The sequence below is a fragment of the Pseudoliparis swirei genome, chromosome 4 (assembly GCF_029220125.1).
Source record: "Pseudoliparis swirei isolate HS2019 ecotype Mariana Trench chromosome 4, NWPU_hadal_v1, whole genome shotgun sequence".
NCBI lineage: Eukaryota > Metazoa > Chordata > Actinopteri > Perciformes > Liparidae > Pseudoliparis > Pseudoliparis swirei.
Genome location: NC_079391.1, coordinates 10,873,940 through 10,901,601, shown reverse-complemented (window position 1 = coordinate 10,901,601; position 27,662 = coordinate 10,873,940). Strand labels below are relative to the sequence as shown.

The 27,662-nt window shown below is 42.6% G+C and overlaps 1 protein-coding gene across 1 annotated transcript; it reads left to right on the top strand.

Moving 5' to 3' along the window:
* The first annotated feature begins 965 nt into the window (after positions 1-965).
* Positions 966-27,146, top strand: prtga (protogenin homolog a (Gallus gallus)). Its single transcript, XM_056413037.1, is given in 20 exon segments — positions 966-1,039; positions 2,185-2,487; positions 10,390-10,534; positions 10,656-10,789; positions 11,045-11,341; positions 11,475-11,510; positions 11,513-11,633; positions 12,008-12,255; positions 13,765-13,929; positions 14,595-14,900; positions 15,371-15,559; positions 21,948-22,043; positions 22,163-22,349; positions 23,053-23,180; positions 23,294-23,464; positions 25,079-25,249; positions 25,386-25,509; positions 25,635-25,776; positions 26,024-26,137; positions 26,724-27,146. Coding segments are annotated over 20 exon segments (3,567 nt in total). The 5' UTR covers positions 966-972.
* Positions 27,147-27,662: the final 516 nt, after the last annotated feature.

The window sequence follows — 27,662 nt, the reverse complement described above, 5'->3', positions numbered from 1 at the left end:
GGACAGGTTGCTGTTCTTGTACATATCGTTGCAGTAAAGAGCGTATATGTTGCCAATGTATGACAAATACTGAAAGCATTTGAGATACCACCAATGAGAACAAACATATCTACTTAGTATACCCCATGTTCATAGAATTAACATCTACAGATATACATAAGAACACTACATTACCACCATTTTGTGAGACATCATCAAAGCCGGCTTAGGTCCAGACCACGAGGTGCCCTGAAGGCTCCATATGTATGATTCTAACGGTTTGTTATTTGTTTAGTAAGACATTTATTTGGTAATGTGCACGTTAAAGAATAACAAACTGAAAAGATAAGGGCATCCATATGGACAATGCATTGCTAGCTGTCTTGTCTACCTGTCTTATAAGTAAGTAAGTAAGTAAAGTTTATTTATAAAGGGGCCTTGTGTTAGAATGTACACTGGTGTGTACTCCTAAATAAATGAGGTGTAGATTTAGTTAATAAGTGGGGACACACACCTTGGCTAATGTTTTCCCTTATTGCAGGTTAACCTTCACCCCACTCAGAGAGAGATATTGTACCTCATACTCAATTACATTTATATAACAGCTGTCGTTATAGTTTATTTTCAGATAGTATAATAAAATATATAATATAATATAATGTGACACATAATGCAAAAAGCATCATAAAGTAATAACTTAGTGCTGGAATACCCTCAGCAGTATAACATAGCCTCGTGTTTCCATCCATCAGCACAACGACCGGGACCAGGTTGAGCAGGTGGGTGCAGTACGCGCCACTACCGCCAGATGGCGCTGGACTAAACGCTCCATCCAAACCCACCGACCTGATGCTTTGGCTAACGTCCGTCCCAGGGGAGGGGAAACGCTCGCGCTGCAGCTCCACGCGCGGGTCCTCCTCAGTAGCAGCGCAGCGCATCTGGAGGAAACAGCCGTGAGAGGAGCGAGCCGGCACGGACAACTCATGTAGTCCAATGGCGCCTGTCAGAAGGAGACTTTACCAGCGGTGGCTGTTCCTGGTCGCGTTTCTTCCAATCTCAGGTGAGGAACGTTTTCAGCTCATATTTTGGCTCCAGAGTGAAGTGAAACGTTAAAACTCTTAACAATTAGGAACACGTGACTGTCCGTCACCTGCATGAATACACGAGAATGCCACCCTGATAACTTGATGAACCGGGAGTGCATGTTCTAATAAATTAAACGTGTGGATAATTATTCACAGAACAATTGGCCGAGAAAACATCATTTATCGTTCAATACGTTTTTTTTCTTTTGAATGCCCGCTGTTTGTATCTGAAATGACGTTAATGTTATATTAAATAGTTAACGGTTGTTTCCATCAGTGGCTTTACTCTATTTAATCGTCTCTAACTGCTGGAAGGTTTGTTAACTTGTGTAATTATCGTTACTTCAATTCAACACTGTGCTAAGCTCCAGCTAAATATAAAGAGATCATGTTACTGCTGAGGGCAAACTAACGTTAACAGGGTGGATATATTCTTTATAAAGTCACATTCAATGCTGTCAAGTTGTATTTTGGTTGAGCCAAAGTAAACTGACAGTATTTGTATTGTTAAGTATTACAGAGTATTTAGTTACAGTTCGACTCCTTGATCCTCTTTCCACATCATCCAATTACAGAGCTGACATGAGAGATCAGCAGTGTGTGTCAGTCCAGCAAAGAACTCGTTTCTGGTCCAGAATCAAAACATCATATCAACCACTGAGCTGCTGTTGGCCGTGCTTCATGTTGCAGGTTCACGTGTCAGTGCTTTGAATTAAAAGTACCTGCAATGTATTCTGTTGACATGAGGAGGAATGACTCTGTCTCTTTATTTGGTCCATAAAGATCACATTCATGAAACATAAAGCTCATCCTGAGAGTTCAGTAATATGTTCTGTGTAAACTGAGGCGACTAATCGGATCAACTTTCCCCGTCAGCTGGTAACTTTATGAGCGGTAAATAATTGGATTAAAGTGCTAATGACAGCTACAACGTGATTACAGCGCCCTCTCAAATGTAATATTTCACCTTATAAGTGCCACATTTGTATCTGAGCCTATAACACTGAGCACTGAGCACAGCCTACAATAAGTTTACTTATTGACCTAAAACTGACCTTTTAAAATCACTTTAAGCCATTAACCACCGTCACTCACATGCTTTTCCTCTCTCTTTCTACAGGTATTTTATGCTTTAGTGAGTTATTTTTCTTCAAGGAGCCCCATGATGTCACTGCCATGCGGAGAGAAGCTGTTATTTTGGACTGTCAGGCACATGGAGAGTCACCCATCAACGTCCGATGGCTCAAGAACGGAGTAAAAGTGGTGGAGAGCGAGCGGGTGTACCATCTCTCCAATGGCTCCCTTTATATTTCGGAGGTGGAGAGCAGAAGAGGAGACAAATCAGATGAAGGGCTCTATCAGTGCCTTGCTCAGAATACGTATGGCGCAATCCTGAGCCAGAAGGCTCGTCTTACAATCGCAAGTGAGTATCACGCCGAAGTCACGGCATTTTAAACGTTGCATTATTTCGCTGCTCGGTGTTGCGTTTGAGGCGGCGTTGGTGGCAGAGAGGGAGACGAACAAAGTCTTCAAAGTTAGAGTCCGAAAAAAAGATGGTGTTTGGAAGAGGCCCATTGGTGTGTTAATGAAGGGGCAGCCGATCTGAAAGGTCAGGAGCTGTCCAGGAGGCCGGGTCTCCAATGCTAAAGAGCGGATGACCCCTATTCACTGGCTGGGGCTTTCATGTTATTGCACCCTGATCACTTTAAGAATTGTCCTTTTGGAAAGCTTTCTCATCCGAAGTTGGTTTCGTATTTTAAGGGGGGAGAAGAGAAGCTTTAGGCACAGTTGGCTTTTTGGGACCTTCCATCCCCTCCTCAAACACCACAGGCATCTTGCTGTGCCACTTTTTGAAGAATGCATGTTGACCTTTTTACCCTGCCAGCAATACGTTCACTTGTAACTACATATTTAACATGGCTGAAGATTTATTTCACGTTCAATTCAATGAGGCAGAAATGGCCCTATTGTCCTGGGGTTGCATTGAAATCTTTATTTCCATGTGGACCATTGTTTTCCCGTGAAGTCAATTTCACCTCAATGTGTGATCCAAGTTGCTGAGAGTGATCATTTCTGATGGTTTTCTTTTAACAGATGATCAAGAAAAACAAAGTCTGCTGTCATGTAAAATTAAAAAAATCCTCTCAGACAAGCAGCGATTAATAGGAGCTGATAACCAGCACTTTTGGATAATTATAAATTAACTTTGGTTTAATGAGGTGAAATTAACTTAAGTTACATAACAGTTATTGAAGTTCCTTGAGCCAGTTTGCATTAATTCTTCTCAAGTTGTACTTAACTACATCCAATGCTCTCTAGTGGAGTACCCAGTCTTAAGTCAGATATGTTCTGATACTTACAAAGTATATATAGTTCATTAATTATGTGAGTGGTATACCTGCTTTATAGTTTGAAGTTAAGAGGCGATAAAGACGGCCAGTAAGCTTTACTAGTTAGTTTAAAATGGCACTTAGACCTGCTTGAGGGTCTATCTGGGAGCTCATAAAATTTACACATACCTGAGAAATGCTCAGTTGCAGGACACAGAGGGATCAGTGGGGGTTGCAGCGAGAGGTGTGCCACACACTGACTGTTTCCCAGCCTGACCCCGAGTGCCTCAGTGACCAAACTTTATGGCAGGTCTTACCAGGTCAGTCGGGGCTGGAGGCTTTGCACACAATGGTTTTTCTGCCTCACTTCTCTGGTGAAAGGGTGAAAAGCTTTACACTGACTTTTTTTTGTCCACATTGTCTCCCGTGCTCGCAAAAAGGAAAGAGTTTCTTTGGGGTCAATTGTTTTGGCCTGATATCAGTGGGCAGAACAGCTGGATCTGACCACCACTGAAAGGCTAATTACATTTATTGCAAAAGTTACACATCAGAGATTGATTCTAAGTTTACATTTTGATTTAAAAAGTCAGGGTGGCGATCCTCATCCAACAGCATGGCTCTGTTCTATGAGCTGTTGTCCTGTTCAGTCGGCTCAGAGATCTTGGCAATACGTGAACATTTGAATTTGATCTCTGGAAACTAATCATTAATTCGATCCAAGTGTCCCTGTGTCCTGAGGTCTTTTTCACATGTCAATTCCTCCTCAGAGAGATCCATGGTGGAACACGTGGGGACCCTCCAGTCCAATTACATAACCCTCTTTATCATACTCATGCTCCCGTTTCCTTTCCGTGGTCCTTCAGAAGATGTGTTAAGCGTGCAGGAGTCGTGCCCTTGGTGAGTTGTTCCACGCTCCTGGACTGAAGCTCTGGACCTGCTGTTCGTTGAGGAATGCGATGATGATGGAGGGTAACCTTAAACATTGCGTTGCTAAAGCACAAAAGGTGAAAAGGGATTTGGCCACGATGAAAAGGAATGTGACACCTGATCCTCGCCATGTGACTTTAGTCAATATACTTCAGATGGATGGGGATTTCAGGAGAGAGAGAGAGATGTCTCCTTTCCTTTTTGCCTCTCCTGTTCCACGTAAACACAAGTGGCATGAAAACTGAGAATAATATCAGAGTTGTCATCTCATGTGTATGTCTGAGTTCTGCCCCCCCCCCCCCCCCCCCCCCCCCATGTTGGTGTAAAGCCAGAGTCGTTGAGTTGTACGAATGCATTGCATTCTGGGTGGTTTCAGACTTGATGATACTTTAACCCTTGTGTTGCCTTCGGGTCATTTTGACCCGATTCAATATTTAACCCTCCTGTCGCCTTCGGGTCAATTTGACCCGATTCAATATTTAATGTCGGTGTTCTTTCGGGAGTCAACAAACAAACATAAAGTACCTCACACTTAAACTTGGAAAACAATATTAATTCTAATAATTTTCTGGAGATTTTAATAGCTGGGGTCATATTGACCTCAAGGGTAAAATATGTTAGTAAATATAAAGGTAACAGGAGGGTTAAACATTGAATCGGGTCAAATTGACCCGAAGGCAACACAAGGGTTAAGAAAGTTATTGGCCTGTAATGATTATGCTCTGCTGTACTCAAACCACCAGGAACAGTTGAAATTTAGGCCGTCTGATCAATCACGGAGAAATGAAAGAGCCTGTGTTGCAGAATACATGTTTTAACAGCTCAGATGTTTTATATCACATTATGTGTCATACTCACAGGGGGCGGCTGTAGCTCAGTGGGGTAAGGGGGTAGTCCTGCAACCCCAAGGTTGTCGGTTCGATCCCGGCTCTCCCCATTAGTTGCAAGTCGAAGTGTCCTTGAGCAAGGCACTGAACCCCCAGTTGCTTCCCGGGCGCATCACTGCAGCCCACTGCTCCTTAATAACTAAGGATGGGTTCAATGCAGAGAACTAATTTCCCCTTGGGGATTAATAAAGTATATATCTTATCTTATCTCTTATCTTAACACTGATGGTGCTGGTTTTAAATGTGACATGATCCACGAGTCGTGCCTTGTTGAAGTGTGCGTTGTTGCTGCTTGATGAACGACAAGTCATTTAGCAAAGTGCTGGTTTCGTGGCGGCCACTTCATTTGCAACTGTCGTCCAAAGCAATCTGTTGAAGTACCGATCCAACTTTTTTATCTCCCAGCAGAATAAGTGCCAGTGCCTTGTAATGGCATCCGAGATTAAAGTTTTAGTGTGACTGTTTCTAGCAAGTTCCAGAAGTTAGATATCTCATCCTGCATATTCGTCTTTTAAAGGAGTGCTTTGAAGGAGCGGCTGCTGTTCATGGACACAGTTTATTTGACCTTATTGGTGTGTGTCCATAGGCATTCAGGCCGGGGCCACAGCATGATTTTCGAAGTTGCTACGGAATGGTCCTGACTCGCTCGGCACAATTAGAAACCCCAATAAGACGAACGCAAACCTTGCACAGTGTGATCCGTGCGCTGTGGGCTGAATGAATGAAATGGACTGATGGGAGACGACTCAAAGCCTGGAATCTTGTTTTTCTCCTCGGCTGGACACGAAATGTAACCACGGTTCCCCTGAACGGCAGCCCCAGAGGTCAAAGGTTTCTTTAAGTTGTTCAATAGATGGAGGGCAATGAGACAGAACACAGGACTTAAATCTTTCCGCCAACAATTCAGGAGTTTTATCAGTTGTAATAGTCATCAGTCGTCTACTCTCTCACTTATCTGTCGTATTGTGCGACACAACTTTTATTTCGTCATCTGCCATTCATTTCTTTATCTAATATGCCGTGACGAAATACAACGCTGCTACAGAATGTAGCTATTTACAGAGTTCCTTGTTTAGCTCTATATATATATACACATATGTATATATCTACGATATGGAGATTAAAGACAATGAAGCCACTGTTTGTGCTGAGTGGAGGTGGCTGTTGAATGACTGGAAAACTTTGGAGCAGAGATAAGGGGTTGGAGGAGGGGATGAATGCTCCTTCCAACACCGCTCCCCCACCGCACGCACGGTGCTCTCAGAGGTCACGCTGCTCATGGGAATAGTTCTTTGTTTGGCCAGGCCAGTGGTCACTCGACTGTCCTGCAGCCTGTGTTTAGCAGCAGGACATCTGCCAGCCGCCTAGTGATTGATTTGTGGGCTTTTTCAGCTCTGCATTCTTCTCCTTCTTGCTTATCAGCTTTTCTTTTTTGCCAAGAGCCCTTTTATTAATGTTTAGTCACTGAACATTGTAAAGGACTCATCAATCAGTTGAAAAGTGGTGTTTCTCAGGAGGAGTTGTGGAATAAGTGAATGTACTAAAAAAAAAACTTATTTCGGTGCATTCAGGTTCACAGGGTGGTGGTCCATGAGGAGAGTATGTCCAACTTTTCAAGAAGTTTCAATGATTCATGGGCCTCTTGATATCGAAAGACATCAACTTAGCTTGCAACAAGAACATTATTTGATTGAACTCTGGGGGGGGGGGATGGGGGGGATGAACTGCACACACACACACACTGCTTCATCTACAATGTTAAAACCAGATTGAAGTTAACATACTGTCATCATACTGAAAATAAATGTTTAAAAATTTGTTTATTCCAGAATCTTTTCAGTTTGGGGATTTTTACAAAACAGCAATTTTTTTATTGTCCCCGATAAAACAATGTAAAAACCTCCTTCACGCATACAGTAAGAAACATTAACATAACAAGTCTTATCTATTCGACACAGAGTGTGTTTCCTTACCTGAATAAGAGAACACATGTTTAATATGAGATGTGTGAAACGGGCTCTCTGTGTTCAAGCTCACTTGCACTGAGAAACTGACCACAGAAACCAGAGGAGAGAGGGCTGAACTAATTCCTGGTATTTGTAAGGGAACCTTTGTTTGGGCCTGACCTGTCCGCTGACATCAGCAGACCCATCTGTTGCAAGCTGATGGGAAGCAAATATATCATTTTTCAAGGGAGCATCCAGAGATAAATAAGGGATGTGGACGGACTCATATTTGTAAATCTCTAGTTTTGAATGTTGACATTGCTGTCCCTACATGCCAAGCATGCAGTTATATGGATATTATTACAACGCAGCGTTTAAAGACGTCGCAGCTGGAGAACAAACTGGGAGACCTCGAGGCAGTGAGCGGCAGTGCTGGATCGGGATGTTCATGTGCGGCTCTGAGTTGGGTGCGAGCTAGGATTTGTGGAGGTCAGAGGTCAGAGGTCAGAGTGTTGGGAAGTCAAAACTGTTTCTTCATGCTTTTGGGGAATAGGCTTTGGAATGTATTCGTCTTTATCCTCTTCCTCTTCTTCTTCCAGTTAACTGAAGTGTTATGGCAAACGAAACCAAAGAATGTATATATGTTGGTGAATTAAAATGCAATGATGCTCAGTGATGGTGAACAATTTAATTGTTTAATTGACACAAGGAGTCGATGGCTCAATGAAGATAGTTTAAGTTAATCACAAACGGCTTGGCGTGTTCGCTCTGATCATTTCATCTGCACTCAAGATTCTTCTCGGCAAACATTATCGTTCACGGCAGAAGGTCAGCCTCCTAGTTTCAGCCGGTAGTGCTCTGGCCAACGCTCGACAAACCCTCACACTTATAGATTCCTCTCCTTGTCTTAGTAGTTTATCAATAATCAATAATCATCTCGCTGTTTGTCAATCCAGCGTTACTTGACTGAAAGGCAAAGTCGTGAGGCAGAGGATCGGTGCAGCTCATCTCTCATGTTCTGCTTCACCTCAGCACATGAACGGCATTTTTGTGAGAGCCTGCGTTAACAGTCGGGGGTGGGACATGGCGTGCATGTGAAGGAGGGGCTTTGATGCCCCCCCCCCCCGCTTCTGTCTTCACATCAAACAACCTCAGTGGAGCTGAGAGGGGTAACAGCTCAAGACTAATTTGATTAAATGTGTCGATGGCGAAACGATCGGACTGTGACAACAGTTTGCCTCTTGTCCGACAAGAATGATAACAGGCTGATCAAAGTCTGTGAGGGGCCATGCCCAGACAGCGTGTTGGAAACAACATCCATTCATTTAATAAAGTTATTTAGATTCTCGTCTCTCTTTTCGGGTCCCATTACGACACGATGACAATGGGGGGGAAACAGACTCAGCAGCCAAAATAAGTTTGTTTTTTTAACTAACCAATCATTACATTCATTTCAAATAATCTAGAAGTGATAAAAACCATACATTATTGTTCATCATTTTATCTCAGGAACTAAAACTGCCACCCTTCTGATGGATTGGCCAAAAACCCTCTTGACTTCCCAGATGTCAGCTCGATTTGGAGGCAGAGCGCTGTCAGTCGAGTACAAGTCATAAATCACTGGATGTTTTTTGGCGTTTATAGCTCTCCTGCTGTTTAGCACCAGCACACCTGGAAACAGTGCAGGCACACAGCCATCCATCTTGCTCCTCGTGGACGCCACAGTGTGTTTATGGCAGTGAGGGATGGCCTGTCGACTTTTCTCGAAAACACAGGTTACCACAGCATAGTGTTGCTTGTAACTGTGTCTACAAATATATGCTAATTAGGGTCTTAGATATACAATTTAGTATAAATACTTACCAGACATAATGTTTTTTTCCCCTTTGGTTTCATGAGGATCTTTTAAATATTCGACTTATTTACGCCATAATGGAACATTGTGTAAAACAACGTGTTATATTCGTCTCATGTTTAGTTACTCATTTAGTAAATGATTTATTCATTTATCATTATTACAGTTATCCATACGGGTTTATTTCTCTCCTGCACCGAATACGTGACATATGTGTTTTCACCTTGATGCTCCTTTCTGATGGCTCCCTGCAGCATGATGCTCGGGATGTGTGGACGGAGGTCGGAGCACCACCGAGTGTTTCATTACTTGGGAGATGATGGTTTCTTCCTAAAAGCAGGCTGCAGTTTTGCGTCTCGAAACGGACTCTTTGAAACGATGTATTATGTCATTTGGTAGAATGGAAAGTTCTACAGCTGTATTCTTCTGTTCCATCAGGGGAAAACATGTACAGTCTCTTGATTTGTCCATCTCTGTTTGTCCCGTGTATTATCTTCATGATAATGAATGTCCTGTTAGTGTGCTGTGTGTTTTCTGGTTATCATAGTATTCGCTCTCTGTCCCAAACAGAAGTGCAATTGATTTCCTTTAACAAATGACTGACCTTAGGCTTCTGCAGCTTTTCTTGCACAAACAGGGACGGTTCAGAAGTGGGTGACCTTAATGGCTTTTCGGGATAATACGGCCCAGGAGGAACCCCTGTCAAAAAGAGCATTCATTAACAAAAATGTTAACACAACTTCTATCTTTACAAAATGTTCGGATGACCACAAAAGGCCTGATTGTAATTCGTGTCGGGCCGTATTTGCTTGCTGCTCAGCTGGTTGCTGACGACAGCTCGGTTTCAGTGAAACCTTATCCACGCAGGATGTAGCTGTTCCACTCCAGTCATCACCTTCTTGCAGCACTCAGCGGGTCTGGAGCTTTAGGTAATAGCCTGAAATGCATCAATGAGTTTGGAAAGGAAGAGCGGTAATTCAGAGAGAGATAATGAGATGTAATCATCTTGTAATACTTGCCACACACACGTTATGTCTATAATAGCGTTTAGGTCATAGTGGTGGAAGTTTTATTGATAGTGATTTAACTTCACCGTGGATCATCTTTCCCTGCTCATTCAGAGTGTCTCTCTAACCCTCTCACCTGTCGACTGATTTCACGTCTTGGCGACTACGATCAGGGAGAGATTCTACTGAACAAGATGTCGTTAGTTTTTGTGTGTTCGTAGAAGCTGTGACCAAACTGCTCCCCTTATTGCCTTCATGGCCAATGTACAATCTCAATATGTGGCTGAAGAGAGACGAAGACAGTCTATATATCGTCTCACTCTGAAGCTACACGTGTAATGAAATTGTTTCTTGCTGCTGTGTTTTGCTGCAGGTATTTACGCTTTTGCAATCCAGCCAACGTCCATCGTGGTGACTGAAGGCTCAGTCGCCAGGTTCTCCTGCAAAATTAGTGCACACCCTCCTTCCATCATCACTTGGGATTTCAATCGTGTCACATTACCCCTCGCCACTGAAAGGTATGCACTCTGGTGGTTTAAGTTTAATTTCATATATGATATTCCAGTTATTGTGAATATGTGATGTGTAATTGTTCCATATTCTAAGTAACACATGCTGTACCATATTTCTGTCATCCAGAATCACAGTCCTGCCCACTGGCGTTCTCCAGATCCTCGGGGTGCAGCGGGCAGATGCTGGGAACTACCGCTGCATCTCCACCAATATTGCCAGCCGGCGCCGAAGCACAGAGGCCACCCTCACCGTCACCCCCGGTGGGTAGACCTCTTTCTGCAAATGCTTTGTGTGAAGAGCATCAACACATAGCATCGTCATAGAAACTGTGTTTACATTTTCTGTACGCCTATCAAATCTGATGGATGTTCTCTAATTAATTCTAGGAAAGGAATTGGGATAGAATTATCACACGGAGAAAAAAAGATTCAAAGGCTTATTTGTTCGCTCAAATCTCCAATGTCCGTCACATACCACCACATGCACTAAAGCTGTCTTCCTCCCGGTCCCGGCAGCTCCCAGAACCCGGCTTTCCCAGAGGCCACGCATCATCGCTGGTCCACAGAACATCTCAGTGTCGCTGCATCAGAGTGCCATCCTCGAGTGCATGGCCACAGGCAATCCCCGACCCATCATTTCCTGGAGCCGAGCAGACAGCAAGTCTATTGATGTCTACAACACCAAAGTGTTGGGAAACGGCAACCTCATCATCACTGACATCAAGCCCCAGCATGGAGGAGTCTATATGTGCAGAGCCACCACTCCTGGCACGCGGAACTATACAGTCGCTTCAGCCAATATCACCGTGTTAGGTACAGATATACTGTAGTTTGGCTATATATATATATATGTATGTGTGTGTGTGTGTGTGTGTGTGTTTGGGTTTTGTTTTGATGATTCCAGATTCTCATTGATGTTTTTCTCCTCGATTTTCTTCCTCTGAAGCGCCACCTTCCTTGGTCGAGTGGCCAGAAAGCCTGACCCGCCCCGTGCCGGTACCGCCCGCTTTGTTTGTCAAGCTGTCGGCGTTCCAACGCCGCAAATCACCTGGCTCAAGAACGGAGAGAGGGTTCACTCCAACGGTCGAATCAAGATGTACAACAGGTATGTTCCTCTTGATATTCAAGGGATAATTCCTGAGATCCATAACTCTCTTTCTCGGCACATGTATTTGCATCTGTGTGCACAGAGATAATGGAAACAGGAACCCTAACTCCTCTTACTGTACCATGAAACACTTTGTTGGCAAACGTTTTAAATATAAATAATTCACTACTGTCGCTACAGTAGAAAGAAAACTGAATAATTGACATCAGTGCAAATGGGGTTTCAGTTGGTTTCTCTATAATTTGCTACGGCTACTTATTTAACTGTCATGCTTAAAGGGAATAATAGAATGATTACATCCTTTCAAGGGAGCCAGAGGATGAAGCCATCTGTGTGCACACTCTTCATCGTTGTGTCTCTGTGTCACATAGCAAACTGGTCATCAACCAGATCATCCCTGAGGACGATGCCATCTATCAGTGCCAGGCAGAGAACAAGCAGGGGTCGGTCCTCTCCATGGCGAGACTCATTGTGGTGATGTCTGAGGATCGGCCGAGTGCTCCCAGGAATATTGGAGCTGACACCGTGTCGAGCTCCGCCATCCTCCTGGCTTGGGAAAGGCCTCAGTATAACTCGGATAAAGTTATTGCTTACTCGGTGCACTACATGCGGGCTGAAGGTGAGTGATAATGTTTACACAAACAAGAGATAGCGCGGATCGGATCTTTTATTTGTCACACAGGGATACTGTCTCCAGTGAAAAGTTATCGTTATTTATTTAGGCATTTCATGTTGGTGGAGTTTAACAGAGCAGAACACGTCCTGTCTAGAGACTATATTGTGGGAGCTGACGGCCATGTGCTGTTAATGCTATGTTGGTGGGCAGAGGTCAAGGGAAGGAAGAATAAATGCTTCTTTAGGATAAAGAAGAACAACAAGCCATTTCTTGACAAACAGCAGTATCCCTCTATAGACCCTCTATAGCACTGTTGAGTTTCAAGATGCAGGTTCCTCTCCTTTTGACTGACAACATTCAGCATGCGCACAAAACTACTCACTCAAAGCACAAGGGTTGAAATGTGGCAGCAGAAAGGCCTTTCAGCTTCCATGGGAACTTTTGCTTTTGACAACAAGAGTCACATTCAAACAATGCAAGACAAAATATCAGCTTGTTCATTCCTGCACTTAATTATAATGTCACTAACCTCCATCGGGAAAGTGAAATGTACAGAATGCCTCTGGAGAGAAAGGAACACCTGCTATATTTGGTTGGGGATAAGGAGATCAACCTAAAAAGACCACGTTGAACAAATTCTCTCTGTTTTATTGAATAACTGGCAACTGCCAGGGATTTTTTTTTGCACTTGATTTAGATTTAGTGACACAGTTTCCTGGGTCCCAGCCACAGAGAACGGCTGTTCACTGACCTTGAATATCAGTGAGTACCTCACGCCACAGAGAAAGAAGCTGAGCACTAATTGGAAGCTCTAATGAAAGGAGGAACTAATTAGCCCGTGTGATGGAGTGTCCAAAAGTGTGTATTCTGTCAGGGCTGTGGAGGGTGTGAATTGGACAGGAAGGTAGACTTTGTTACACTTTTCTGAGAGGCTTACTGCTGCATTCAGACGACGGAGAAAGCTTTTTTTTCTTCTTTTTTTTACTTATCAAGTACCTTGTTTTACCAAGTCAGACATTTTTCCCAGGACACAAATACATCCTTTGTGCTTCTCTGCTAATCTTCTCTAATTAAATGACGTGTACACAGTAGGTCATAAAAATAAAAAAAGCTAGTGCATCTGGAGATGAATGTAAGAATAATAGTGCTGTAGGAAGGAAGACTCTAGCTTTACAATATTTTTGTAGTGATAAGACTATGGATGAAAATGTGTTGGGCCTCGAGGGAAAATTATATTGTGTGGCGTTTAATTTAATTTAATGGAATAAGAATTTAATGAAATAAAAAGAGGTGAATGTCTTTTTTTCTTTATTGTTTTACTTGAGTGAAAACATAAACTGTTCCCCACTGGTGATTAAACTACACAAATGTATTTATGAGAATATTAACAAAAAAATGTTGTTAGCTGTTATTTTTCGCGGGCTGGAGATGATGTTTCCTGTTGTGTCCAGAAGTAATGTTGAATTGTTTGGTTTTAATATAAAAACAATTTTGACAATGTCTTCTGTTCAGGATTGAATAACGAGGAATACCAGGTTGTCATTGGAAACGATACAACTCGCTACATTATTGATGACCTGGAGCCGGCTCGCAACTACACCTTCTACGTGGTGGCCTACATGCCGATGGGAGCCAGTCGTATGTCGGACAACGTGTTCCAGCACACGCTCGAGGATGGTGAGGCTTACACTGAGTGAAGGTCACAGACAATACAAACTTCAAACTGTTAAAACAGAAGCATGTCATATCCAGAGAGGGAGATGGACAGATAACGAACCAACCGATCTCATGGATCTTTAAAGAGACCCCAAGACTACGTTACCCCAGTGGGAGTTTATTTACAGAACATTTCAACTGCATGGGAGACAATCAAATGATTTGTACACAGTGTATATACGTGTATGTGTGTGTGCCTACACACTCACGTTCATGTCTGTGTATCTGTGTTTGAATCCCATGACCCTCAATTTTATTTAAATTCCAGGCAAAACTATTTTGTTCTGACCCCACCCCTGTTCTACACCCCTGGTTCAATTTAAAATTGCAGCTTGTGCGATCACATTTCGAGATGGTCCCATGCATCACTCAAGTTCTCAGTTCTCACCGTTCCAATTGCAGCAGCTCATGGGACGGCCACTGAAGTTATATGTTGTCAGTGATCTGCCATGTTCGGAAAGAATTGTAGCAAGTGAACCCCAATCCTAAGGTTCCCCTCTTTCTTATTAGTAAAGACAAATCTTCAGAAGTAACATATATTCAGAGCATCAGGGGTTACTTTTCCTGTTTTCTTTGGCTCACAGGAGTTCATCTGGTTTTAACTTGCCTGTCTTGCTGATCCACAGTTCCTCTTCGTGCCCCTGAGCTCAGCCTCACCAGTCGCAGTCCCATGGACATCCAAGTTTCTTGGCAACCACTTCCAGACAAGCTGAGTCGCGGCCGAGTCTCCGCCTACCGTTTGTCCTATCGCATCAGTACCGACAATAGAGTCTCGCAGATGGAGCTACCTGGAGACAAGACCCAGCATCTCCTGGAAAACCTGCAGCCCGACACCATCTACCTCCTGCGTATTGTTGCTGCCACCAGCGTTGGGTGGGGCGAGCAGTCTGTCTGGACAACCCACCGCACTCCAAAGTCATCCAGTGCGCGAGGTATAACTTTTGGAGGAGTTGCCTTCATTCACAAAATATTAACATCTAGAAATACAGACAGATGGTGCAAAAAGGTGAATTATCAATGAGCGTTTCTCTTCGGCTTAAGCCATGAGAGAATCGGCTCTCATAATTTTGTTACGGCATTGCGTTTGTTACTCTTTGACCTTTGCCCGGCACTGAGAGTAACATTGGAAGGGTTCAGTCATGGGTCGTAAAGGCTTTTGGCTGGGAAAGAGTATTTGGCTGTTTAGAGCCACATCTGAAGCTTTGAGCTGGGGGAGGGGAGGATTTGTTTTTCCTGCCCATCTCTATTGCCCTCCAGTTTAAACCGTTTAAGTCTTTTAATGACAAACTTCATTCCTAAAATATAAATCTGTGAAATTGCTCCCTGACTACTAGAATAGGATGGTAATAGATCTTGACATATTATCTGAATATAATTGTTTTTCTGACTCTTCCTTCTGTAGTTCCTATGGCTCCCGAGCTGCATTTGGAGCCTTTAAACTGCACCACTATCTTGGCGCGTTGGCAGCTTGCACCCAGGAACTCAGCCAGTGTTCTGGGCTACAGACTCTTCCACCATGAGGAGAGCCAATCAGAGAGGGCCCCGGTTCAGCTGCGTGCCTTGGAAAATACATACACCTTCGGAGGCCTTGGTAAGTTTGGTTTTCGATCCTTTGAGTTCCCTGCTGCCACTGCAGTACCTGTTACGCAGCCATTATAGTCTACTTGTGAATACCAACACTCAACAACAAAACAAATATACAATATTTACATCGGAAGACTCCTTTATACCGTAGATTTTAGAGCATTTTAGAGTACCTTGCTGCATAGATTTGCATATTGGAGAAGAAAAAAGAAAAAAACTCAGATAACTCATAGGTGCTTTAAAGTACACGTTCCTATCAATAATGCTGGTTGTGATGTGGAAAAGGTTTACCTTTCTTCTCTAATTCCTAAGTTAACGTAATTATTGACCATCATTACATCATGATGCCAGCTGAAGTACTCTTTTTGTAGTATGTGAAGCAATATGACAACATAGAAATATTTGAGCATGCATCAAATATATTTCTACAAATAAGTGACACCCCCAAAGCTTTTACAATAAATATATACATGTATTAATCGTCATTTAAAATGTTTAAACTCACAAAGCTGGAACTGAATTAGTTTGTGGTGGTTAAACCAGCAGCAGCCTCTATAGGCAGCTTCTGAGTGATAACTGGTCGTATGTGTTGAGCAGCAGAAAAGCACCACATCCCACTTCCACGACCTCTCAACCTCTGTGCAGGATTTCAGTGTGTGCCTTTAGCAGCTGCTGGTTGGTGTTTTGGACATATCACAGCTCTTCTGGCCTTTAGGTCAGATTCATTTTGGCTTTTTTTGTTTGAGAGAGGAGAGGGGGCTCAGGCCAATGCAGCGGACAACTGACCATCTGTGGGTAGAGGGGTCAACCAGGTGGTCAGCAGCTGACTTGTAAATCAGGAAGCTGAGTGCTTTATACGGGATCAGAAAGAAAGAAAGAAAGATGACTTGGCACTATAAATTACTTTAGGTGTTAACTCCGACTGCTGCAGGCATTTAGTTAGTTAGATATTTAGTTCAATGGGTTAAATACCACTACTATTAGTGCTACAATACACCTACTATGAAACCAATGGCAACTACTCTTTTTTCTATAAAATCGCAATAATTACTAAACACATTTAGCGAAATATAAGATAAGAGATAAGATAAGATAACTAGGGCTGTGAAACGATTACAATTTTTAATCGGGTTAATCACAGGCTTTTGTGGATTAATCATGATTAATCACATATTACCGATATTCTCGGTATATTTTGTGAGAACATAGAGATTTATGACAAAAGACGGATATATACATTTATACATTCTTCTATACAATGGTGCTGCAACTCAGCAGTTATTTAGCAGTTTTCTTCCATATGGAACATTAATACATCTTCATCCTAAACAGAATGTTTAACCCTCCTGTTACCTTTCGGGTCAATTTGACCCCATTCAATGTTTAATGTCGGTGTTCTTTGGGGTCAATTTGACCCCAGGCTGTTTTTCACTGTGTCAAACATATAAGAAATATCAACTTTTTATTTATTTAAAGGGCTATTTAGGTAGTCAACAAACAAACATAAAGTACCTCACACTTAAACTTGGGAAACAATATTAATTCTAATAATTTTCTGCAGGTTTTAATTGCTGGGGTCAAATTGACCCCGAGGGTAAAATATGTTAGTAAATGTAAAGGTAACAGGAGGGTTAAACAGAGCATTTTTCTCTTGTTTGTCAACCATTAACTCCACCATGATACAATCTAAAGGTGGACAGATTGACAAGTGACTTTTTTTTCGTCCCAACGACCAACAACAGACGGATTGGATGCTCATTCTGCGCATGCGTTAAATGCGTTAAAAAAAAAAAAAACTAGTTAAACCTGTAATTGGATTAACTGAGTTAACGCGTTATTTTTCACAGCACTAAAGATAACCCTTTATTAGTCCCACAGTCGGGAAATTTCAGGATATATAAAGTCCTGTCTGGGATGATAGTTTGATAATATATAAAAGAACTGCTTCGTTCATCTATTATTTATGTTACGGTCACATTTTCATTATTTATGTCTACTAATACGTGGAGATCTGCAGTTTTTGAAAGTTGACCGAGTGCTCTTTCTTACTTCATCCGATTGCACCGAAGGTTGAATAAATGTTCTGGGAGGAAGAGGAATATGCCGTCAGAGCTGCTGATAAATATTAAGCCAAATCAACAAGCTCTGCATTGCTGTGTTCTGAAGAGAGGGAAGCTGTTCCGTGGAGGCAGATTTATGATGTGTTTTATGGCTGCTTTGAGCGGGGTTGACATCAAAGACTCATTGTGTTTGGCTCTGAGAGCCACAAAGATAGTTTATTAGCTAAGACTTAAAGGAAATGCAACCTCTCACCAACTGAGCCGTGGCCCAAACAATGAGTATGTCTTGTGAGCGAACTATCTTGCAGTTCTGAGATTTCTGTCTCATTAATTAGTGCTGCGGCACTGTGCCAAAGCTTCTGACCCCCTGTGTGGCAACACATCCTGCATCAGAGAAAGCCCTGCTGTGCTGAGAGGAATCTGACTTTATGGCTTAAGCGCTTAACACCAATTATTACTTCCTTTTTTTTAAGGCTTTGCTTTTTGCTGTTATTATTGCTGCTCCATTCAATTAAAATTAAATCTCACCGGGAAAAATCTGAAAATTACGCGACTGACCGGTCACCAATCATGGCCAGTCGGCTGAAAACTGGCCGGTTTCTTTTTAAAGTTAGCTAACATTACCCCCCCATAAGCCGCTGGACAGCTTAGACCTGAGTGTGAAGCATAGTCACTGCTCTGTTTCCACAATGATAATAAAAGAAATGTTCCTTGTTGGAAATGTTAGATCAACTGTTTGACTTAATGCATTATAAATAAATACCATTAAATGTCTCTACAACATGTTATTCACTGAAAGCCGGTTGCATTAAATGATAACAACATGTTGTTATTTACTCACAAGCACATGAAATGGATTAAAATAGAGTGTACTAGGCTTCCATTTTTTAAATATTCACGTACACTGGGTAAGCAGGTGCTGATGTACAAAGGAAGTAGATGCACAAAATACGAGAATTACGAGAATTACAGTAGTCTTATGAACTGAACGGTAATACTAAACGGCAGTGCTTGAGACTTAAGATCTTCCTCTCAGACACATTGTGTAGAAAGTTTTGGAAGTTTTATTATTCAGACTTCATAACAAGGCCGCAGTTCCTGCTCTTTATCTTTCTCTTTCACACACATACATCAAATTTGTATTTTTTTATGATTCATATTTCCGCTAATTAAATCAGCTCGTACTGTAAATGGCAATTCCTATAATCCAACAGAGGCCATTCCTTTTTGCCAATAGCAATGATTTCTGAACTGCCGGTTGTAGCTACACTGGATGCTGCAGATTTCGCTCTCTGTCGGTCTGCAGAAGGTCATGCTTGGAGCTGGCTGTTAATTTGTCGCGTTTGACCAATCCAGATGATTGAAAGCACACCCTGAGAGACAGGAATGTGTTTGAGGGGCTCCAGTTGGGTAGAAATGACACGGCGTTGTGACCTTTCCTCGTATGTTAATTCTCTGCTGAGATGAACATGTCGTCGTAGTCGAGGCTTGAATACCTCTCATACCTGTTGGCACCAGGCCGTGTGCACAACTGCAGATGTATCTCATAGCTGCAGGCCGTCTTGCATCTGGTCCACTTTTTGTTCCACAAGGCAAAACATGCTTACTGTAAAAACTACATTTGCACTCCAACATTCAAAGTTTATGCTTAGTGTCAGTATGCATCTGTGTTGATTTGCGTGGGTAAGCGCGAAAGAGAGAGGGGGAGGAGAGAGATAGAGAGATGATAGATGCTGGTGTGAGGGTTCATGCAGGAGTTGACGTTTATGGCCCCTGTTCAGGCCTGGCTTGCCGCGGCCTGGGGGGCCTTTCACAGGGCAGAACAAAAAGCTCAGAGGCCAACAGGATCGGCATTTTGGCCGTAGAGAAAAAAAGGGTGATCACAAATGGCTCAAATATGTCCTTTAATACAAACAGCATAATTTATGGGAGTAAGGACATGTGAGATTTATCTCAGTGGGAAATGTCTTCACTCAAGGAATGGAAACAAACAAAACGCAGTACTCTAATGCAACGTGTGGTAATGAAGCCACATTTATGTTTTTCACTGCTATATCAGGTCCTGTTTAAACAATTAGTCGATTAATTTTAAATTAATTAGCATTAAGGTTGATAATGGATTCATCATTTAAGTCTTTTACTCAAGCAAAAATGCCAACATTAGTGTTTTACAGCTCCTGAAATGTGAAGATTGCTGCTTTTCTGTGTTTTATGTCCCTGCAATCTGAATATCATTGACTGTTCTTAGAATTTGTGGTTCCGAACCGAGAAAGAAACGTTGGTTGCAGGGTTAATATCAGCATTCATGAATAATAACTATTTGATTATCTGTCACTGTGGTAGAAAGTGTATTTATTGGGGTGGTCACGTCATATAATGTTTTACGGTAAGAGCTTCAGGTGTCAGGGCCATTGTGAGTGAACAACTAACTTTTCCTCCTAGCTTTCTCTGATCAGGACACAGTGTTATCACCTATTCAGTGGCATTTTATTTTGACTCTTGGTGTTTCCCTGTTCTCACTTCCTGTGCTTGACCCTCCCCCGCTCAGAGAGAGGCCTATCACCCCTCCTTTTGCAGGATTTAGCTTGCCCAAATTCCATGTCAAAGGTCGTGGCCCAGATGTCACAGCTTCCCCCCTCGCAGTGCTACTCTCTTGCATAATTAAGACAGGCCCATTGTATTGTGGGGATGGGTAGAGGTGCACACGATGGGCCTGCTCCTCTTACGAGGTCGACACTAGGAATAACAAACTGGGCAGAACACTTTGGATTACAAGGTGGACATTGCAAAAAAGTGCAGGTTTTCTGGTTTAATTCATCTCTTGCAACAAGACAAATAAATATATCAACTTACTTTCCTTGAGATTAGTCTTTGACAATTATCTACCCGTCATTCATTTCATAAAGCAGTTCATGTCGGTGATTAGTATGTTGTATTTTTCTTTTATTCCTAATTGTCGTTGCAAATAGCGAAATAGTTTTCGGCAGGGAGAATCTGTGAGCAGAAATAATGAGGCTCATCTCATATTCCGAAACCGTGACATGAGATTCTTTCAGAGTTTAATCTCGGCCTGACCTGCTGGCCCTGGTCTGGCTCCAGTGAAACTCCTGAGGGCTGTATGGGGGTGCGAGAAGGGAGACTCCACCCCTTCTAAACTTCTCTAAGCTCCATGCACACAAATTCATCTCCTGTGGTCTGCCTCTTCTCAGGAGAACCTAAACTCCTCATACACCAGTAGAAGTGTGCTTTCTGCAGGATAGACAGGCCTGTAATAATATTAATAGTCAAGATTATTTAGTAAAGTTGATGAGCTTCTGTAATAAACCAGCCTGCAAGAATGTATCGCTCTAGAAGGGCATCTATTGCAGCGTATTTTACAGTTGCTGCTCACAGACTCGTAAGCACAAATGGTTTAGCACTTATAGTCCGGTACAAACAAAAATACATTAGACAATATTTTCATACCACAATGTCAAGAATGGCAGGTGGTGCCACTCTTACATATTTTAAAGTTCCTAGATCTCAGAATATAAACTGCTTTGATTGTAATTTAGCAACATGTGCATACATGGGATTACAAAAGTGAATTTCATATTCCCACCAAATGTGACCAAGAATTTGAGATACGTTCATTCAAAAGATCAGTGTGCATTCATTTTTAATGTATGTAGGAGTTGACAGATATGATCCAGATTATTATAAGTGGATGCAGCATTAAAATCAAACCCTGATTATTGTTCTTTCATGAATAAAAGGGAGATTCGGTCAGATGGCTTTTGTTCAGCCACAGGCTCTAAGGGTCACGGGGGCCTGCAACTGTGGATTTTGTCCGTCGATTTGACCCCCAGATTCTGGCCCTGAATAGGAGTGTCCACTGACCAATGACCAGCAGGCCTGACTGAGGCCGTAGAAAGGGCCTCCTTATTTCCTCAAAAGACTGGAGGTGACAGCGTGATGGATAGTGGAGCTCTTCTGTTCTGCTGCAGAAGCTGACCAAAGGACTTAAGGCACTGAGCATCTGTCGCACTGCCTCACCTCTGGTTCCCATCGCACCATCAAACCAGAGAACCTCACTGACCCCACCCCCACACAGCCCCAAGTCTCTTTCATGTATCACTCCTGCTTCCTGTTAGCTGTAGGAATCACGTAGTCATCTGTCTTGGTGTTGTGGTCCAAGCTGAAGAGTTGAGTGTTGGTTAGAATAAATCTCTATGGATGTGGACCACAGTCCAGATCTGAGACTTGCGAGTAGACTGATGGAACGTTCTGCGTTTCACATTTCTATGAGTGATTTATTTTTAACATGTTGGGCTCTTCTTCTTTTTCTTGATGTAGACCCAAGGAAGATGTACCACATAAAACTTCTGGCTTATAATTTTGTGGGAGATGGCTACCAGGCTGACCAGACCATCAGCACTCCTGGATGTGTCTGTAAGTCCCACAGTATACTTGAAAAAACATTTTTTTTTTAAAGTGTGTCTGACTCTGAAGCATGATGATGTCGCTTGTATTTGACCGATAAATAACATGACCTTTAATGTATCTCTCAGCTGTCAGAGATCGCCTCGTGCCCCCTCCACCTCCTCCACACAATGTGTACACCAAGACTAACAGCTCGACCGCCGTGTTCCTGCACTGGAGCCGACCGGCCTTCACCTCCAGCCACGCGCTCAACTACACCGTCCGCTGCAACCCGGTCGGGCTGCAGAACGCCTCACTGGTGCTCTACCTGCAGACGTAAGAATGTCTTCATCTCACAAGTTTTCATTTTAAGCAGCTTTGATCGTTGTTTTGAACTATTAATTGATGAATGCAGCTTTCATACATTTGTGGGCCGTTTTATATGATGCTTTCTTGATTGTAAATGAGTGTTTTATTGAACGTGAAACCAGGTATAACACGCGTGTGTTTGTGTATCTTCCTGTGTGATGACTTCACACTTCTCTTCTTAACGCCATATTATATTATTGACATATCACAGCCTCATCTGAATCACATCACCAACACGGTTTCTTTACAACACTTTACACACACAAAATAAATTAAAAAAACGTTCCTAACACTTGTTGAGGAAACTTTACTGGTTTCCAGAAACTCTTAGTTGTTTGTTTTCCACCATTGCTAGCACAGCTCCATATCGCCACCTGCTGGGCAACACCCTTTATTAAAGGACCAGTTTACAAACACGATATAACTTCATAATGCATACGGATTTATATAATTATATCATGAACGACACATAGCTTTTAAAGTTATGTAATTTATTTGTGTAGTCTGCGGTACACACTTGTCATTGATTGTATCCTTTTAGAGTGATCTCTACTGATATCTCAATACCTCAGCAAATCACATTGAACTGATTTTGGTTATAGATCTTCTTCGAGGCAAAAGTAAATGTAGTACGTGTTGAATGACCCTCTGTCGTGTCTTTCTTCTACAGGAGCGAGCAGAACCTCCTGGTGCGAGATCTGGAGCCTAACACCAAGTATGAATTTGCCCTTCGCCTTCACATCGACCAGCTGTCCAGCCCCTGGAGCCCTGTGGTCTATCAGAGCACTTTCCCCGATGGTGAGTGCAGAATGATCAAACATTTAAATCGTAGTAATTATATGTGTACCAGGAGTTTGTGATTGCTGCCATGTTGTCATTTGACCATGTTCTTTGTATCTGCACCCACGCAGCTCCCACGCTGGCCCCTTCCAATGTGAAAGTGACTCTGATTGAAGAAGACACGGCGCTGGTTTCATGGAAACCTCCAGATGAACCCAACGTAGCGGTGACACATTACACCATCCTGTATGCCGCCAGAAGCGCCTGGATAGCTGGGGAATGGCAAGTGCTGCAACGAGAAGGTAAGGAGAGAACGAGGTTGCACAGGTATGCGGGGGGGAGACACGGAGACGTCCTCCTGTCCCACACCAACGGGCCATTGGAAATCAGTAACTCATTTAATGCTGCTCCTTGTGATCCCTGAATGGTGCCATGACAGGTTGAGCTCACTGCTTTTGTTTTAATGATGGAAGAGCAGCTTGGAGGTTTAATGTCATTACAACAAAGACTTTGATTTACCTTCTTATTGACCTTTTTACCACAAAGACGCTTTTGAACCACTTCTATTTATAGAAACAGACCATATCTGTCCCGGTGATGCACTTTATGCAAATACCAGTGCGGCATTGGTGAATGCATTTATTCTCTCTTTCTGGTTGTTTTCCTCTCTGTTTGCATTTGATTAGGTATTAATATAAAGTATGCAGATGAATGCAGCTTTTAACTCATAGTGTCAATGTGAACAAGCAAAAAGAGGGCTCTCTACAGATGTTTGTATGTTGTCTGCGCTCCTGTAAAGTATCATCCGTGTCAGATCATGGATTTGATTAGTTTTCATCAAAATAATCAATATGCAGACTCCATCGACTGTGTAACTGTGTTGTTTCTGGTTGATCTTAAAACAGTATCTTTAAGTCCAAACTAAGTAACTAAGTTTTAAAATGCATTTCATAGTGTATCCTACAGCAGGTCTTAACTCTTTCAAGCAAGATTCAGTTTCCTATGAAGTTGTTTCAAGAATAACACATTATTTTGCCACATTACAACTGAGAGACATCTTTGATTTTGAATGTACACTTCGGATGGGACACGTGGGAATTGAGTCAGACATAAGTTACTTTTTATCGAACAGATTCACAGAGATATAAACCGCAAGTGGGAGTTATCTGTTCACAGACACATATTGTTTGATAGGATAAAGGGATAACGGCAGAGGGAAACCAATACCAACAAATATTCTGAATGATTAAGACAATAATTTTGCCCCAACAATAAGGGAACGTGAGAAATCTTTGTAAAGCAGCCATTCCACTCAGTCACAGGCATTATAAAGCTGCCACTCTATCCGGGTTCTGAGGCAGAGAAGCTGTTTTTTAGGACACATGACCTCAGGAAACACAAAAAGACACACTATGCCCCCTGGTGAAGGGGTCAAAAGTGAAGCCGTTCACAAAGCTCCCCCAGCTTAGCCCAGCCCCCCTAGCCCTTCATACTGAACACCTCTCTCCGGTCTCTTATGGGACCCTGGTGGTGTGTAGACTGGGTGGTACTGGATAAGGGAATGTGTGTAGCCCTGACCTCCTGACCCCCTGCTCTTCACTCACACAGCATCTTTCATCTTTGAGGATTGTTTGTATGTTTGTCTTTTTACTGCGTCACAAAGCTCTGCTCTTCAACGGTGACTGAACAGATCAGATGTTTACGTGCATCTTTACAGTAGCATATCGGGGTAACAGCACATCAACTATGTGTGTTTATTTAAGATGAACTCTCATGTTGTGGTGCTTATATATAATTAGATATTAAAGGAAAAGTTGAACATTTTAGGGAAACTCGAAACGTATTCGCTCTCTGGATTTTCTTTCCCAATGTGCAGTTAGTGTGCAGTTAAACACCAGAGTTAATGTCTCCAACAGGAACCATCACCATGTCACTGCTGGAGAAGCTGAAGCCTGGCCAGATTTACTTTGTGAAAGTTTCTGCATCCAACAAGATGGGCGATGGGCCGTTTTCTCATACAATAGAGTTAACAGTCCAAGCAGATTTATCCTCTGGTCATGATCCTCGAGGCTCCACCCACTCCACAGGTCAGTAATATCAACGTCACCCTGACAGAATCACTTCATAACTCACATTTGGGGTTTTCCTGTCACAAGCACAAACTTTTCTCCGACTGCAAATTTGCCAAATGATTGATACTCAATGTTGCTTCATCCTTCACAGGATTTTCTGATGGCTTCTACCACCTGGATCAAAAGTCTATGACAGGGATCACTGTTGGAGTCTGCATCGCTCTCATCTGCATCATCATCTGCGCGTTCATCATCGTCTGCAGAGGGAAAAATAGGTACTTCGTATGTCTGAATGCTTCTAACAGCACACATTTCCTTACGTAGTTAAACGCCAAACATCATGTATTTGTAAGAGAGGAACTAATTGGACTGGAGTGACGCCATATTTGTTTCCCTCCAGGAAATTGTCCGCTGTTAAAACATGCAGAGAAGGAGTGAACACGTCTGCCTCGGCTGCAGGACATCTGGGCTCTGAGGGACAAGCTGAACATGCTGATGTCAGCATCCCCATGATAAGCCAAAATCATGTCATTGATTCCAAGGTACTTGACACTACAGCATGTAGCGTGCTCACCAAAATCATGATATCATTGTGGAATGTGGTTTTTCTGAAAATGTGTCAAATACTTTTCTTTTGTTCTAATTGGTGTATCAGAACTACATGAAATGTAGTTGCAAGAGTATCATCTCCAATCATATTCATTTTTACAATAGAGTTCTGCTTATGGCTCATACGTTTTCATACTTAAATATAATTTTAAATATTTATTTATATATTTTCACTTGTAGGGTGGAACAAATCTCATTATAAATTATCTCGGCCCCGTTCAGCCCAGCACTGAGAAGAAAGAGAAATGGTTTTCCTTCAGCAGTAGTGTGAAAAAGGACAGCGAAGCATTGCAGGTAAGATTAATTAAGATTAAGATCCCAAAAAATATCGTACCAGTGTTTGTAGATTACAAGAGACTCTGTTGACCTTAATGGAGCTTCAGGCTACATCTAAACCTGGCTTTATGAAAAGAGGAGACCCAAAGCTCAGCCTAAAGCTCAGCCTAACCCTCAGCAGATCTTATTGGTGGTGCCTGTTGGAGGTATTTGGCTACCAGGCAATTAAGGCCTTCTAATTTAAGCTTGTGAGTGCATTTTGGTATTTAAAGGTCATTCTCAATCTTTTTCTCATTTAGTAATTATGAATACAGTGGAAGAATCATGAATGATGTAAAGAAGGTATAGATGTTGTTATTTTTCATCTACCAAAGGTGAATAAAGAAACAACATGAAGAGGAAAGTAGACACATTTTATTAGTATTTTCTATAAAAAAAGGCTTTTTAGGAACTGCAAAAAAGTCTTCTGAGGGTCCTATTTATAATGTGGATGATAGCATGTGAAGGCAGAATAAATTCGATAATAAAGTTGCAGCTATCTGCAACCACACAACGACAAATAAACACTCGGACTAACTGAAGCAACATGTTCTCTGTGTTGTAGAGCGTGAGGCACAGCTCCGCCTCCTACCAGCCGAGCACCACCGTGTTGACCTCTGAAGAGGAGCTGTCCGTGTCTCCTGACCAGCCGACCACCCTGCAGGCTCTGCTGTGGCGTCCCGGTGACTCGGAGGGCTCCTCCAACAGTGAGGGCAGCCACGCAACCGGGGATTCGGGTCGCTACTCTCACGACGAGACAGAGATGACCAACCTGTCGTCTGGAACCAGCAGCCGCCCTCCGTCTCCGACGGCGGAGGAGAGCGGAGGCTCGGACTGCAGCACCCCCCCCGAAGAGCCCGACGAGCTGCTGGAGGAGAGTCACACTGACCTGAAGTTCATGGAGTCGGTGGAGAACGCCAGCTTTCATCATGAAGCACAGAGCAGTTCTGAGTCTGCACTTTCTCTCCAAGAGACTGTCTGTGTGTGAGAGACTGTAAGTATGTGTGTGTGTGTGTGTGTGTGTTTGTGTGTGTGTGCGTGTGTCTGACGATATGAAGACAGTGGTACACTTGCAAAAAACTGCACTGAAGTCGAAAAGCAGCTGAGCAGATCTCTGTGATCGCTGCAGCTTCCGATTTAAAAAAACCAAATGTTTTCACTCAATTATTCATCTTTTTGAGAAAAGTGGTTTCAATCTTTTCATCTCTTGTCTCTTGCGTGTTTCCCAAAATGTCTCACGAATCCTTTAACTATGGAGCTGCCACCAACAAAATTCTAAAGTCATCCAGGTAAACCTCCTGCAGTTCTTTTCTGTAAGTGTACCACAGGCCTGAATGTGAGTGTGTGTGAGAGAGAGAAAAAGAGAGAGAGAGAGAGAAAAGGAGAGAGAGAGAGAGAGCTGTAAAAGAAACAAAGAGAGACACCTTTTTCAACCTTTATCCTGGTCCAACACACAATGAACAAAAAGCCGAAAAACGCCTTTTACAGTATAAAATATTGGCAG